General features: G+C 40.0%; 1 protein-coding gene across 3 annotated transcripts in view; it reads left to right on the forward strand.

Annotated features, from left to right (window-relative positions):
- Positions 1 to 3,850: 3,850 nt before the first annotated feature.
- The window catches only part of SMPDL3A (sphingomyelin phosphodiesterase acid like 3A), a 24,861-nt gene continuing 12,938 nt past the window's right edge, over positions 3,851 to 15,773 (forward strand). The window contains exons 1-3 of one of the 3 annotated variants that reach the window (XM_017881914.1): positions 3,851 to 5,633; positions 11,480 to 11,693; positions 12,632 to 12,776. In XM_017881914.1, the coding sequence (XP_017737403.1) occupies positions 5,522 to 5,633; positions 11,480 to 11,693; positions 12,632 to 12,776 (471 nt within the window). In that variant the 5' untranslated portion in view covers positions 3,851 to 5,521. Of the gene's footprint in view, positions 5,634 to 11,479; positions 11,694 to 11,750; positions 11,848 to 12,631; positions 12,777 to 15,773 lie in introns of those variants that run through there. The other 2 variants (XM_017881923.1, XM_017881932.1) reach the window with 2 other exon arrangements.

Genomic DNA, 15,773 nt, shown 5'->3' on the forward strand with positions numbered 1-15,773 from the left:
CTTTCCTCAAGTCTCAGTGCTATCCTATTACAGCACGGCTAATCATTAATTAGAAGGTTATCCTTGGTGTGGAAGTGGAAAATCGTGATTTAAAAGCTTGTTACTCCAAGCAACTAGCCCAATTTTAATCTGAAAATTTATTATGTTTTATAATTTGAATTAAAGTTTTGCCCCTCCCCTTTTTTTATAAACAACTGAATATATTTTATAATTTCTTTTGGAATGTAAATCAAATTTGAATAAAAATCTTACACGTGAAATTTTGTTGTTGTTTTTAATATCATTAATCTGGCTAAGAACTCGATATTAAGACAATTTTAAGTAAAATAGTCACTCTTACAGCATAAAGTAAGGCTGAAAAAGGTAGCACTTTGTTTAAAATATTAATTTAAAAAATAAACAAAAGCCTTAGAAAATACGGAAATGCCACAGTTTTGGTTGAGCCTTCCATGAAGAATCTGTGATAGTTAAATTCATTTGGCCAGGACCCAGAGATGCCTTGTACAGTGGGTTGGGCTATGGAAGTGGTGTCTTTTTTCTTTTCTTTTCTTTTTTTTGAGATGAAGTTTCACTCTTGTCGCCCAGGCTGTAGTGCAGTGGCACCATCTCGGCTCACTGCAACCTCTGCCTCCTGGGTTCAAGCAATTCTCCTGCCTCAGCCTCCTGAGTAGCTGGGATTACAGGTGCCCACCAGCACATACGACCAATTTTGTACATTTAGTAGAGACGGGGTTTCACCATGTTGACCGGGCTGGTCTTGAACTTCTGACCTCAGGTGATCCACCCGCCTTGGCCTCCCCAAGTGCTGGGATTACAGGCATGAGCCACTGCACCTGGTGGAAGTGGTGTCTTTAGAAGAAACAGTTTGAAGAAACAAAATGATGTATATCAAAATGTCTTATTAAAAGGTAAATATAATAAAATATTATCTAATCAAAATTTCTTATTGAAAGGCAATAGAGAAAGGGAGTGAATTTTATTCTGGATTATAAAAAATGTTTCTCCAGACAACTAAACTGAGTTGGATAAAGTCAGTGAGAGTGCAAATGGAGTGTTGTGCATAAAGACACTGAAAATTTCAGCGTCGGGGAGCAGGGCAGGATGAAGAAAGGGAAGGTGATTGAGTTGACCAAACCAAATTAAATACCTGTTTGTATCTGGCTAGGGTCTGAATTTGTGAAATACAAACAAACAAATATTATTACATATTTCATCACTTACGAAATACCTTTTATACATTTTCTCAACCGTACAATGTTTAGCAAGAAGGCAGGTATTATTTATTTTACTTTACCAATAAGGAAATTGAAGGTTAGATTTGCATGTCCAAGTTCTCATGACTAGTAAGTAATATTGAGAGCTGCAAATCTTGCAATATTTCCCTCTTTTCCTCTCCAAAATTAATATTTCAGCTAACTTTTCTTCTGAAACAAAACACAAGATTTTATTCTCCCTGATCATTCCCTTTCTTTGTTAGCCTCTTGGGAGGCTACGGAGGTAAATTTATTTCAGCACTTATATGTAATACCGTATTTATTTTAATCAGCCCACTATTTTCAGCAAGTTTTATAAATTAATTCAAAGTTCAATTAACTGGCCGGGCATGGTGGCTCACACTTGTATTCCTAGCACCAGCACTTTGGAAGGCCGAGGCAGGTGGATCGGCACATGTGAGGCCAGGAGTTCAAGACCAGCCTGGCCAACATGGCAAAACCCTGTCTCTACTAAAATACAAAATTAGCCAGGTGTGATGGTGCATTTCTGTAATCCCAGCTACTCACGAGGCTGAGTTACAAGAATCGTTTGAGCTGGGTGGTGGAGGTTGCAGTGAGCCAAGACTGTGTCACTGCACTATGGCCTGTGTGACAGAGAAAGACTCTGTCTCAAAAGAAAAAAAAAAAAAGTTCAATTAGCTTATAGCTATAAATTTTTTAAAATTTCATTTTTTTTTTCCTAAGAGATGGGGTCTTGCTTAGTTGCCCAATCTAGTCTCAAACTCCTGGGCTCAAGCAATCCTCCTACTTCAGCCTCCTGAATAGCTAGGACTACTGGCACACACCACTGCACTCAGTTTACCTGTCTTTAAAAGCATGAAACAGAACATGAACAGGGTGTTGGCTTCAACTGTTCTGACAGCCACCAACTCTGCTTCTAGTGGAGGGCTGCTTAACTTGGGATTTCAGCCTATGCTCTACCAGAAGCTCAGATTCTGGCCTCTCTCTTATTAAAGATACAAAGCCAAAGACAGAGATTTATCTTTAGTTCATTATAATGAAGCCAAATAACACTGGCACCAGTTTCCATAACAGCTGTCTCACAGAGTGAGGAATGGAAAGGTTTTTGGGTGGCCTACATGCGAAACAAAGATGCAATGGTCTGAAAGATCAAGGGTTGCAGTGGTAGAACAAATGCCTTTTAAGGGGGAAGATAATTAACATGTTTGCTTCCTAAATTTTTCTGGGTAGTCGCAAATCATTTTTCTTCAAACCAAATTCTATTTCACGCTGTCTATCTGTCAATGCACTCACTTTTCTGATTTGCCGTCTTTGTTTTGTTCCTTAACATAGTTAAGAAACATAATTAAAGGAAAGGAAAAACGACCAAGACCAAAGACAATTTGACCAACAGGCCCTGGAAGAACATTTCTGAAATGATACAAAGGTCTCAAGGATACAAACTAAACTAAGCTAAGGTTGTTTTGTGAAGCTTCTGCCCTTCTTTCACGTGATTTCCCTCACCCAGATACACACACTCAATATGACATATATGTACACCCGGAACATGGACACCTACAAATATATGCCCATGGTTGAGATATACCTGTAGAGATGTTGGGGCACTGTAGTGTTTTGCTCCTTAGTGAGTATTAAGAAAAAAAAAAAAAAGAAAGTGGAGTGAGTAGAAAGAAGGATGGTGTTTCTACCCACTAATTTTAATATACTGTACTTTTTAGGATTGTAAATATTTTTTAAGTTTCAAAATGTGTATGCCTTGTTTCATGCTTACTGAAAAACTATTTTGCAACCAGTTACTTCCAGTAAAGAATATTGAAATTGGAAAAAAAAAAAAAAAAAAAGGGGGAAAAAGACTTTTTTTTATAATTTATCCTTTTCCTAGCTTTCAAATGTTTGGACTAAAAACTCCTCTAAGTCGTTTTGTTAATCCTTACAGTTGTTTTCTCTCACCAACTCACCATTTTTTTCTGGCTCCATTTTCTCCCATACTCTAGAGGTTGTGAACTGAGAAACTCCAAGGACTATCTTGTCCACCACTGGAATGCACTCCGGTTCCTGCAAACTTTGGAATCATCCAAAAGCTGAAGCAGGACTTGGGCTGCCCTGGCAGGACTTGAAACCGTAAACCGAAAGTACCTGAGACAGGTCTCAATCAATTTAGAAAGTTTACTTTGCCAAGGTTAAGGATGGGCCAGTGACACAGCCTCAGGAGGTCCCGACATGTGCCCAAGGTGGTCAGGGTACAGCTTGCTTTCATACATTTTAGGGAGACATAATACAGCAATCAGTACGTGTACGATTTTACATTGGTTAGATCTAGAAAGGCAGGACAACTTGAAGCTGGGCGGGGGGGTGGGTGTTTCCAGATCATAGGTAGATTTAAACATGTCCTGATTGTCAATTGGTTGATTGAAAAAGTTATTATCAATAGAAAGGCTGTCTGGGTTATAAGACGTTGTGAGACCTAGATTTTATCACACAGATGAAGCCGTCAGGTAACAGGCTTTAGAGAAACAGACCTTAAATGTGCCTTGTCAGACTTAAGGTTTGTGTTGATGTTAATTAGGCATGTCCAACCCCCCCCCCACCCGCCCAGCCCCCTTTTTATGGCCTGAACCAGTCTTTCACGTTAAACTTTAGGGTGCCCTGGCTGGGGAGAGAGTCCATTCAGATGGTCGCCCATTCAGATGGTTGTGAGGGGCCTTCAAATTTTATTTTTGGTTTGCAAAACAGAAAATGGAAGCACCTTGCTTCCCACTTCAAAACCCCTTTCATGAGACACGCTCCCATTAAATTACATGGGATACAAAACAAAGCTTTCTATGATGAGAAAGAAATACCTTCTACAACATCTTTTTTGAGGTTAGTAATTCTGGAAAGCATTTTCTTCTGCAAAGGAATTCCACGCCCTATAAATTTAAATTATTAGCTTGTCATCTCCAAGCGACCAGCGTCCTCATAAATGGTGAGAAGGAACATAGTACACAGAATCCAGCAGTTTCAGGATTATTCATCATCTTTGCTTACTCCTTTGTACACTTCTTTGCCAGAAGTATATTCAAAAACGTTCCTTGGAAGCATCAAATCAGCCACCTGTACTTACGATTTCCATTCATCTCTGGAAGGCATAAAGTATGATTTTCAGACATGTTCTAATTCTAAGACCCTTCTCTTCCCGGCAGTTTTTAAAAACAAAAACAAAAACAAAAACAAAAACGTGGTATCTTTGAGCATTGGTTTTCAAACATCACAATCACTTTAACATGACTTGAACTGCCTGTGAAAACACAAACTGCTGGGCTCCAGCAGGTTTCTGACTCAACAGGTCTAGGGTGGTGCTTGGGAATTTGCATTTCTAACTAGAGTTCCCAGGTGGTGCTGATGTTCCCAGTCCAGAGATAACAATTCGAGATCCACTGCGGTATCCAGAACTTTTGCTGATTCCCTGCAAATCATGATACTTCAGGGCTCTCTCTGCATCACCTCTACTGAGGAGCCCTCCCCATTAAAGCTGGGGTAGGTTGGCCCAAGAAGAGAATCAGGATCGTTGAGATTTCAGCACCCCAGCATTTTTTTTAGTGACTGAAATAATGAAAATTCTGATCAGGCTCCTGCTTGTTTGCACATTTTAACCAGTAGCTTTTTTGCCCAATATTCTCCCTGTTTCCATAATATAATTATAAACTGCTGATATACTGCTTCCTCGTCAAGAACAAAGAGGTAACTTCAGGATCACAAAAATGTTTGTAGAAGGGATGAATACCTCGAAGGGCTTTGCAATCAGCTGCGGATGCCTGGACGTCTAATTGCTCAAGGTACTATCTGAGACTGAAGAAACAGACTTCCCCTGGATTATTTGAAACTCTCCCTCTCTTATTCTCTAGCAGTATAAAAACTCTCCGCTTTTTCCTTTTTACAGACGGATTTGAGAGATCTTGCTCTCCCTCCTTCTGGCTTTCACCAAATTGAATGTCTTTCTCTATCCCCAAGCACCAGTGTGTCAGTGTTTGACATCAACTGCACCACTGATACACGAGCCTGAATTTGAGCTACAAGAACATTCCTTCCTAGGCCAAACACCGACGCTAAGAAATACGAGAACAGATCATCGCTAAACAGCAGCTGAAGGCCAGGCGAACTGACTCGCTGCGGAATCTGTCTTTGCACGTGATCAGCCGGGCGTCTATACCCGCAGCCGTCTTCTGACTCCTCCTCACCCTCAGGCCTGACGGTCAGAGTGGAGCTGCGGGACAGCCCGAGCCTCCGGGTCAGCCCCGCGGTCCTCCATGGCGCTGCTGCACGCGCTTGTCTGCTGCCTGCTGACTGCTTGGCACTGCCGCTCCGGCCTCGGGCTGCCCGTGGCGCCCGCAGGCGGCAGGAATCCTCCTCCGGCTGTAGGTGAGTTGTCCGCTACCCTTCTCTTCCCAGCCAGGGCCGAGAGCGGGGAGCGACGGCGCCTGCGCACAGCCGGAGAAAGTGCTGGAGGGCAGCTGCCCCCGGCAGAGGATCGGGTTAGCAGGGGCCCTGACGCATCCGGCGTTCACTACGGCTGCTGGGCGCGGGGAGGGCGACCAAGGGACTAGAGCGTTAGGGCGTCCAGCCGGAAGACCGGGGCTGGGCGGGGGGAAATGCCAGCGTCGGTGGGGGCGCTCCAAGGGCGCGTCGGCCGGATTTCAACAGCCTGGCTTTTGTTTACATCCTGCATCTCAGTTGGTTTGCTCCTTGGGGAAGGAAGGAAAAGCTGCGGGACTCAAGGGAAGAGGAAGCTGGGAGTCCGATGTCCAGCACTACAAGCGGCCCCGAATCAGGCCTGAATGGAGGGGGACTGTAGTGTCCCCCTCAGCTCAGGGATGTAAATTTCAGCGTGACTCAGACTATCTTCTGTCTTGCTCGACCGAGATCGGTGGCTTTTTCTGCCACTCACCCAGCTAGAGCGCGAAAGCACCCTCGATGTAGACTCGCCCCTTAGTCAACCGTGGAACTCACGGGGACTTCATTTAACCTGGGTGTCCACTAGGCTCCCTGCGGGCAGGACCCGTTTTATTCACTCCCAACACTTAACACAGTGCCTGTTACAGTAGTGATTCTCTAAGTGTGGCCCTGGACCGGTGGCAGCCCCCGCGGCACCTGAGCTTGTTAGCATTGCAAATTTCTAGCCCATCCCAGACCTACTGAATCTGAACCGCCGACGATGGGGTTCCACAGTATGCTGTTTAACCCACCCTCCTCATGATTCCTTCCGTTCGGCTAAGTTTGAGACTCACTGGTCCAGAATAGATACATTTTGGTGGGAGATTGTACAATGCCATCTGAGCCTCCAGTTTCAAAAATCAAGGTGCTCACACCTCCTCAACTCCCTTTAAAACTAATTGCACTGTTAGAGGAAAAACACAATTAGAGAAGTGGAATTCTCTTTTCTTTGGGGGAAGAGTTGTCCCTGAGACTCGGTAGCAGCACCTAGTGCTGAAACCTCTGTCTTTGCTCCTTCTGTGCTTTCTCAGGACTTGGGAGCTCTGTAGGGCAAATATCTTCTCTTTGAAGGCCAAGTCCTCATGACTCAGCTGTCAGGAGGTCTGAAGCAAAAATTGTAAATCTGGTTTCCCAACTGTGGCAAATGTCAGTCATTACAAGAAATTTCCCCAAAATGTTTATGTATACTGGTTTCTGCTTTTATTACAGCTTAGCTTATGTTACTTTAATTATGTGACCGGTTAGGGTTTTGAAATAAAATGTTTCCGGTTGCTTGAGGCCACACAATGGCAAATTCACTGTGTTTTAAGGAGGCTTCAATGAGTGCTTTCTGGGGACTATGTGAGTCTTCACACCTCCGTTTTGGATGGGAAGCTGCAAGATTGAATGCCCTCATACTGAAGGGGAAGGAAGAGGGATTACTGGAGTTCAGAGGTCTGAAGTGTTACTGGAATCACTGGAGTTCAAAGGTCTGAAGTATTCACTCAGCAGTTTCACAATTCTCCTTGTTTGTAGTATTTTGCATATTTTCCACTTGATGTGACAACTCTGCCTCCTCCTCTCAGCCCCAAATGCTTGGACTTCCTTTCAACACCCTGTCTGGCTACGGCTTGCTTGTTATGTTTTTGCTTTTAAATTTCCAGTCTTAGCTTTCTGCCCTGTCAAGTCCTGGTGGTCAGAGGACAAAAGTCCTAGGAAGCTTCACATGTGTGTTTTTAGCTACAGTTCTTTAGATTTAGTAGGCTAGGACTGGCTTGACTGATACTGTTAAATCAAACTAAATACGGCCTGAGAAGGACTCCTTACTTCTATATTTGAATCCTTGTGAATGAACTGTAACCTAGCTTAATAGTCAGATGAGACTGAAAACCTAACTTAAGAGTATTCACTGGTAACAATAGCTAAGTTTGGCCAATCCCAGTAGCCATACTTCAACCATTCATATACTGCTGAGTGTTCAAACTGTTCAAATAAGGAATAAGGCGAGCTGAATTATGTCTGAACTATGGTTCATTGGGTTCTTGAGGAGAAGTTATAACATTTTCTTTAGATTAAAAGATTTTCTGGTATAATTTTGAGAGTTTTTCTAGATATGTTGAACACACATATTTTGGAAATCTTTTAAAGATGGTCTGCAGAACAGGAAAACGTGGTGTAGTAAAAAGAACTTTGGACTTTGAACTAGGAAACATGGTTTGGAGTGTGAGCTCTACCACAGGCCAGACGTTGGAAACACACATGCACACCCATTTTTTTATACAGTTTCGTTAGGGGAGGGAGATGAAACTTCCAGATGTTCATTATTCATGAGTCCCAGGTTAAGAACCTGTCAGATCTCTGTTCTTGGCTTCTATTTAAAGACATCTTTCAGTGAATTTAAATGACTATCCCCTAATTTATCTGTCTGGCAATGCCATGCAGCAGAAAATCACTAGACCGGAAGTCTGGAGAGACTGGTTCCAGTTAAGCTTTCATTACTGAGTCATCATATGATCTTGAGGATATCATGAAATTTGCCTTTGCCTAAATGTCATCATATATAAATTAAAGAATGTTTGTTGAAGGGCTACTATAAGTCATTGCATATTCTAGGTGCTGGAAATATAAATCTAGGTACTAAATTATATCAGAGGGGTGTCCTCTTAATGCATTTCAGGTTTGGGTTTACTGAAACAGATACTGAATATTTTTATAGTCTTTTTTCCCCTAATCTTCACAGTATCTGGTGTGTAGATATTGTCATTATTGGTTTTCTTTCTTCTTCTTCTTCTTCCTTTTTTCTCTTTTTTTAGAGACAGGGTCTCTGTCACCCAGGTTGGAGTGCTGTGGCCCAATCTTGGCTCACTGCAGCCTCAATCTCCCTGGTTCAAGAGATCCTTCCTACTTTTTGTATTTTTTGTAGGCATGGGGTTTCACCATGTTGTCCAGGCTGGTCTCAAAATCCTGAACTCAAGCGATCCTCCTGCCTCAGCCTTCCAAAGTGCTGAGATTACAGGCATGAGTGCCCGGCATCATTATCTGTTTTCATGTGAGGCAGGTGAGACTGGAGATATTTGAATATGAAAACACAGAGAGGAATTGTATGTGGATAAGGGCAATGTGGACTCTGGAGTCAGATTTTCTGAATTCATAGTTTAGCTCTTTTGAAGATGTTGCATGTAATTTAATCTCTGTGTGCTTCAGTTTCTTATCTGTAAAATGAAGTATACATAATAATGAGTTCATACATGTGAAGCATAAAAATAGTACTAAACATGTAATAAGTACTTGAATTTTAAGTATTACTTGGAAATGGGGTTTGAAGTGAAAATAAAAAACAAAAAACAAAAAAACGGTAAAACTAACATTGAGCTTACTTGGTGCCATACACCTTCTAAGGGCTTTTCTTCTGCTAAGTCACTTAACCCTCACAGTAGGCACTATTATTATTCCCATTTCATCAATGAAATAGGCCAAGATCACACAGCTAGATTAGTGGGTGGTGGAGCTTGGGTTGAAAGTCAAACCGTCTGACTCTGGTCTCCACTCTTAACCACGACACTGTATTGTTCCATGTTCATTTACTATACCCTTACATTCTCGAAATCATACAAATACATGTTCACATGAAAACGATTCTCTGGGAACACTCTGAGCTATTTTCTATCTTTACTTTTTGTGCTAGATAAAGTATATATAAGATGGAAATAAAGATTGGAGTATTTTCTGCATTATGGAATAAAATAAAATTGCTTTTGGAAGATATTTTCAAATAGTGACTAAGTACCAAGTAATTGACCATACTACTACTTTCTTCTGGATCTTTTGTCTACCATTTCTTAGTTGTGAACATAAATGTGTTATAAAATTATAATGACAATTATGTTGAGAAGAAACAACCACCAAAAGATAACTCACCCCTTTCACCTTAACTTATCAACTGTTTCACCTTATTATCCCAGCTTTGGATTTTATTCAGTTGTATCATATTGTTATAGTTTAAAGTTTGCATCCTACCTGTTTGCTCTGTGCTTCTGGTGCAGTACATGCTACTTTGTCACTTCTGATATGTTTCTAGTTATAATCAGAGTAAACTTGAAAACTCAAAAGTGTGGAAAAAATCTCTTTATTAAAACAATTTAAACATGGTCTATAAGGATCATTGAGTATATATGCAAATGATGTATAAACAAACTTGGAGGCCCTTCAGTATGGGAGTTCAGATTTATTTGCTGTGTATACTTTAACAAATTTTCCATTTGACCCAGCATGGTTTCTCAATTCTAAAATAAGAACCATAATTCCCAGTTCAGAGAGTAGTTTTGAGAATCAAATGACATAGTATATTTAAATTGCTTATCACAGTGCCTGGCACATAGCAAATACTTAATAAAGAGAGATACCACTGTGATTGTTTGTTCTAGTATTACCTTCGATAAAGGAAACTTTCTTGGCCGGAAGCGGTGACTCACACCTGTAATCCCAGCACTTTGGGAATCCAAGGCAGGCAGATCACGAGGTCAGGAAATCGAGACCATCCTGGCTAACACGGTGAAACCCCATGTCTACTAAAAATACAAAAAATTAGCCGGGTGTGGTGGCACACACCTGTAATCCCAGCTACTCAGAAGGCTGAGGCAGAAGAATCGCTTGAACCTGGGAGGTGGAGGTGGCAGTGAACCAAGACTGTGCCATTGCACTCCAGCCCAGGAGACAGTAGGCGACTCCATCTCAAAAAAAAAAAAAAAAAAAACTTTCTTAAGATGATTTCCAAGTAAGGATGCTATTAAATGGGCGTGGCTGCTTCCTAAAAAACCCAATGGAAGCATTCTTTTTAACAGGTGCTTCCTTTCATATTATTAACATTTTATACGAGTGTGTAATAGAAGATGTACCTCTATTAAATAGCTTTTAAGAAACTTTGGGAATTGCTATTTTTGGAGATTTATGTTCTTTGAATTAATGTTCAGAGGCAAGGTTTACAAGAAAGTAAGAGTGATAGATAGTTCCTGGTTCTGCAGTCTGCTTACTCACTGTGTAACCCTAACAAACAACAATATAATTATATGTCAATTTTTCTATAAGAAGAATGTAGATAATTTGTGAAATCTTAAATTCTTAAAGGAGACACACTGTTAAGACACAAGATGATGTCATCATTGGCCTCTCCAAAGGATACTTTCATACATTTTATTATGGAAACATAGCTTTGCTAAATACTCTTTGTTCGGTTATCATGCTGATACTAATACTGAGCTCATCCATTCTTTTTTTTTTGAAACAGAGTCTTGCTCTGTCACCCAGGCTGGAGTGCAGTGGCACGATCTCAGCTCACCGCAACTTCTGCCTCCCGGGTTTAAGCGATTCTCCTGCCTCAGCCTCCTGAGTCGCTGGGATTACAGGTGTATATCACCACACTCAGCTAATTTTTTTATATTTTTGGTAGAGATAGGGTTTCCCCATGTTGGCCAGGCTGGTCTCGAACTCCTGACCTCAAGTGATCTGCCTACTTCAGCCTCCCAAAGTGCTGGGATTACAGGCATGAGAAACCTCGCCTGGCCTGAGCTCATCAGTTCTGACACACTTAAGTAGTAAATTATTCCTATAGTTCCTTGAAGCTCACCTTCTCACAGAGAAGGATTGTATTTAACTTCAAGGCGTATGAACATTTAAATTATCAAGACTTTCCTCCATCACAGTGAAGAACAACCGTCTCTAGTCTTACTATAAATATTTATATGAGAATTCCAAAAGAGAACAAGTAGGTTTATCTGCATTTTTTGTCTAATCAACAGGTCAGTTTTGGCATGTGACTGACTTACACTTAGACCCTACTTACCACATCACAGATGACCACACAAAAGTGTGTGCTTCATCTAAAGGTGCAAATGCTTCCAATCCTGGCCCCTTTGGAGATGTTCTGTGTGATTCTCCATATCAACTTATTTTGTCAGCATTTGATTTTATTAAAAATTCTGGACAAGAAGCGTCTTTCATGATATGGACAGGGTAAGTGATTATATAAGTACCATTAATTACTCAATATTTATTTACAGTGTCCTAAGCTTCATAAGAGTGCTGAATTCCATAAGATGATTCATTATATTTTAAGAATTATTTGAGTTAAAAAAACTCTAGGTCAAACGAATCAACATTATTAGAGGTAAGAACAATTTTAGAAGTTTTTTTTTTTTTTTGGAATGCAGATTTCAGAAATATGTCAGTGTTAACTAAGAGATGAATCCATAAACAGCACACTTGCATCAATATCTTGAGATGTTGATACTAGGTCTTCATGAAATTATCAAAGACGAAAGACAATAATAGAAGTTTACCTGTCATGACAATTTTGTAAAACATCATCTTCTGGCAGTATAACTAACTGGTTCCCTTCATCATTATAGAGTGAAGAGGCCCATATTTCTTTACCTGGAATAATGACCATGGCTAATATTTGTAGAGTATTTACTTCAGGCTTGGTGCTGTTTTAATTAACTTATATGTTGTAACTTATTTAATTTTTACAATGGGTATTATTATTCCCATTTTACAGATGAGGAAATGAAGGCACTGAACATCTAAGTAACCTACCCGAGTATATGCAGCTGGTAATTGGCAAAACTGGGATTTGAAATAGGCATTTGGGCTCTGGTTCAATTGGCATCTGCTTTCAATTATTGCAGTTTTTAGCCTCTTATAAATCTTCAGTCAGGTAGTGAAATAGACTGGGATTCCCAGCTTATTTTTTGTATTGTATTTTGTTAATTTTCTTTTATAGGATTCTCTGTAGGGAAGAGGTAGGTGAAGAGTAGTCTATCAACTCTTTAGCTGTAATCTGCTGTTTTAAAATGGAAGTGTGCAATAATAGGTATAGCAAGGCATCATGCATAAGTCTAATAACTCTTTATGAAATTAATTTTGTTCTTTACAATCTGTCTCTTTTTCAGGGATAGCCCACCTCATGTTCCTGTACCTGAACTCTCAACAGACACTGTTATAAATGTGATCGCTAATATGACAACCACCATCCAGAATCTCTTTCCAAATCTCCAGGTTTTCCCTGCACTGGGTAATCATGACTATTGGCCACAGGTAAATTTAATAAACTTTCAGAAGTGCTTAAATAATTGTTCCTATTAGTAGTGTCAAAATTGTGACAATAACTAGCTAGTGATAGGGCATGGGAATGGGACTTATAGAGGAAGAATATGGTCTTAATCCTAACCATCAAGAAAGGCAAAGACAAGTACTTTGTGGACTGTAAAAGGATTCTTTTAATATTTCATGAGAAGTTATATCAATACTGAGTTTTCAGAAGCAAATTATCCAGTTCGTGGATTATTAATTTATGTTTTCCTTCATAATCTTCTTCAATTTCTCTTTTCTTTTGAATAATGTTCATTTGCATGTCCATGGCAAGGTTAGCAAGTAGGTTAATATTGATAAATATTTACTTTTTCCAGAATTCTTATTAGGCCTACGAAGATGTGCATACCCTGATCTAAGCTAGACTATAAATAAAACAAAACATTACAAATTACCATAACAAGCAAAGAGGAAGGAGGTCTATGTTCAAATCTAGTTTATCTAATTAAGACATGATTCAAGGCAGAGACTGTGTTCAGAGCATTTAATGCCTAGATACCCCTGGCTCCAACAGGTTTTTATTTGAGAACCAACCTGTGCATAACAGCCAGATAGCAGTCCTGTTTACAGCATCCTGTTGTAGTAGTGTAAAATTTTAGATTTGTACCCAGCAATTTTTGTTTAGTCCAGGGCTTGGAAATTGTCCCCTGTGGTACAAATTCAGCCCATTGCTTGTTTTTGTAAATAAAGTTTTATTGGAACACAGCTATGTTTCCATTCATTCTACATTGCCTTTGATTGTTTCATGTTTCAGAATAGAGCAGTTGAAATGGATAGAAAAAGTTTGCTGACCCCTGATCTAGACCTACCCTTCATTTTGTAGGTGAGAAAATGAAGGCTCAGAAATGTGAATTACTTGTTCAAGTGCTCAAAATCCATTGCGAGCAGAGCCCAAACTCTAGATCTTTTTACCTCAGATCTGTGTTCACTTAAACCAACATCCTTTTGCACATCTCTTGCTCTTGCCTGACTAACATACTCAATGTTTCCAAATATGTCTACTTTCACGCCTCTCTGTGTCCACATTTTTCTCTTTGCTTAGAATATCTTCCATCTCATGTCAAATGAATCCTGAATGGGGGTTTTCATTATTTTAGTTAATTGGACCTGAATACAGTAATTTTGACGAGTTTTATTCTAGAACAAGCTGAAGTTTCAAGTGACTTCTTGGCCCTGGCCTACTATCTTGAGATGAGTAATATGTGAGTCTTTTTGAGTCAGCCTGTCAACGAGCTTTTGTTCCTGTTGAGATATTAGACCACACAGTTCAGAGGCTTGGGAACAAATGAGTTCCAGCAGCCCAAGGTCACACACATTGTGTTTATATGTCTTAGGTGGCAGGAAGGCTGGAATATTGGAAAACACAGGGGTTAGAGTCATAGTCACTAGAATGTAAATCTTTAACCAGCCCTGCCTTCCACCCCCTCCCTCCCACCACCACACCTCCCTCCCAGCCCTGCTTTTAATAGCTTGGCCAACTTGGGTGATTCACTTAACATCGCTGATGCAGAGATCACTCATTTGTAAATAGAAGACATAGTACCTACCTTGTAAAGTTTTTGTGAGCATTGGTGATATGAAAAGGGCATAGCTTACTACCTGCCACAGCATAAGCCCTCAGTAAGTGGACTTGTGGTGATTGTCACATTAAGTGGTGACAGGGGGTACATGTTTGTAACTCCTTTGAGGATTTGTTTCATTTTATTTTTATGTCTGTCCTCTTTTTGTCAAGTCAAATCTTACAATTCAAAGACAGAAATGCTACATAACTTCTATAACATATCCTATTATATTAATATATACAGCTAGGGTAAATTGGGCAGCCTACATACCTTTAACAGTTAATTTTTTTTTTCTCTTTCTAGCTTATGATCTTATATCTAAAAATGTTCTTTCTGTTATTCCACTACCATCTTTCCACTTCACAGTTTTGGAAATGTCAAATGTAACATGAAAGCTCCACAACAAGTTTTCCTAGAGGCTGATGTCTGAGATCTAACTCTGGAGAATGCTAGAAACAAATACATTTCATAAGTGCTATTTTCCCACTGAAATCCCATGTTCATGCAGCATAGCTACATAATATACATATACAGATGCATGTCCCCACCCATGACATCAGAAGTAGGTATCAGTGTGGACAGCCTGGAGGATTCTTCCTGTTGCCACCCAAGGAAGAGTCCCCATTTACTCCTACACTGGCAAGACTGGTGCCACTGAATTTGTGGGTGGGTCACTTTCCATTAGGCTTCATTTCTCAGCAGTGGTTATGTCACAGCCAAAAAGGATTGGGAAGGAAACATGGTGCAATAGACAACTGGCTGTGAGAGTGATCATGGGATTTAGACCCGCCCTGAGACTGACCACCTATACCTGGACCAGCCGTCTAACTTCTCTGGTGCTTGTATTTCTCATTTTTAAAATACAGAAGAAAGTCTAAAGTGATTTTTCCATAATTCTAAGCTTTTCCATCACCATACCATACTTGGCATCCATCCCAAAATAAACAAGACTTTATGGCCAAGACTTTATGGCTTTTTATTATATGATGATAATGATGCATACCAATGTTTAATCAGAATCTAGATTGGCCTAAGCTGTTGTGTAATTCTCAGACAGGCGACCCTGATCTTGGACACAAACTGAAAATACATATTTAGTCCAATTAAAACAAGTCTTTTGGTTATTACTTGCCCTGGAAGTATCTATACATTCATCATGTATTAGATGCATGCATCAAGAACTACTATGACTTGGGCATCTTCTTGAAAAATAACTTTTGATAAACTCCTCTCAGAAATAGGTCTATTTTACCAATGTACAGATGTAAATGGAGAGAGTGAAGAAGGGGCTTCAGTCATTTAACATACTTTTTTTAAAACAAAATTAAAAACAGTTATCCAATTCACAAATGATTTCTGGGTTTTATTCAGTATTTGCCTT

The sequence above is a fragment of the Rhinopithecus bieti genome, unplaced genomic scaffold (assembly GCF_001698545.2).
Source record: "Rhinopithecus bieti isolate Rb0 unplaced genomic scaffold, ASM169854v2 scaffold_1060, whole genome shotgun sequence".
Classification (NCBI taxonomy): Eukaryota; Metazoa; Chordata; class Mammalia; order Primates; family Cercopithecidae; genus Rhinopithecus; species Rhinopithecus bieti.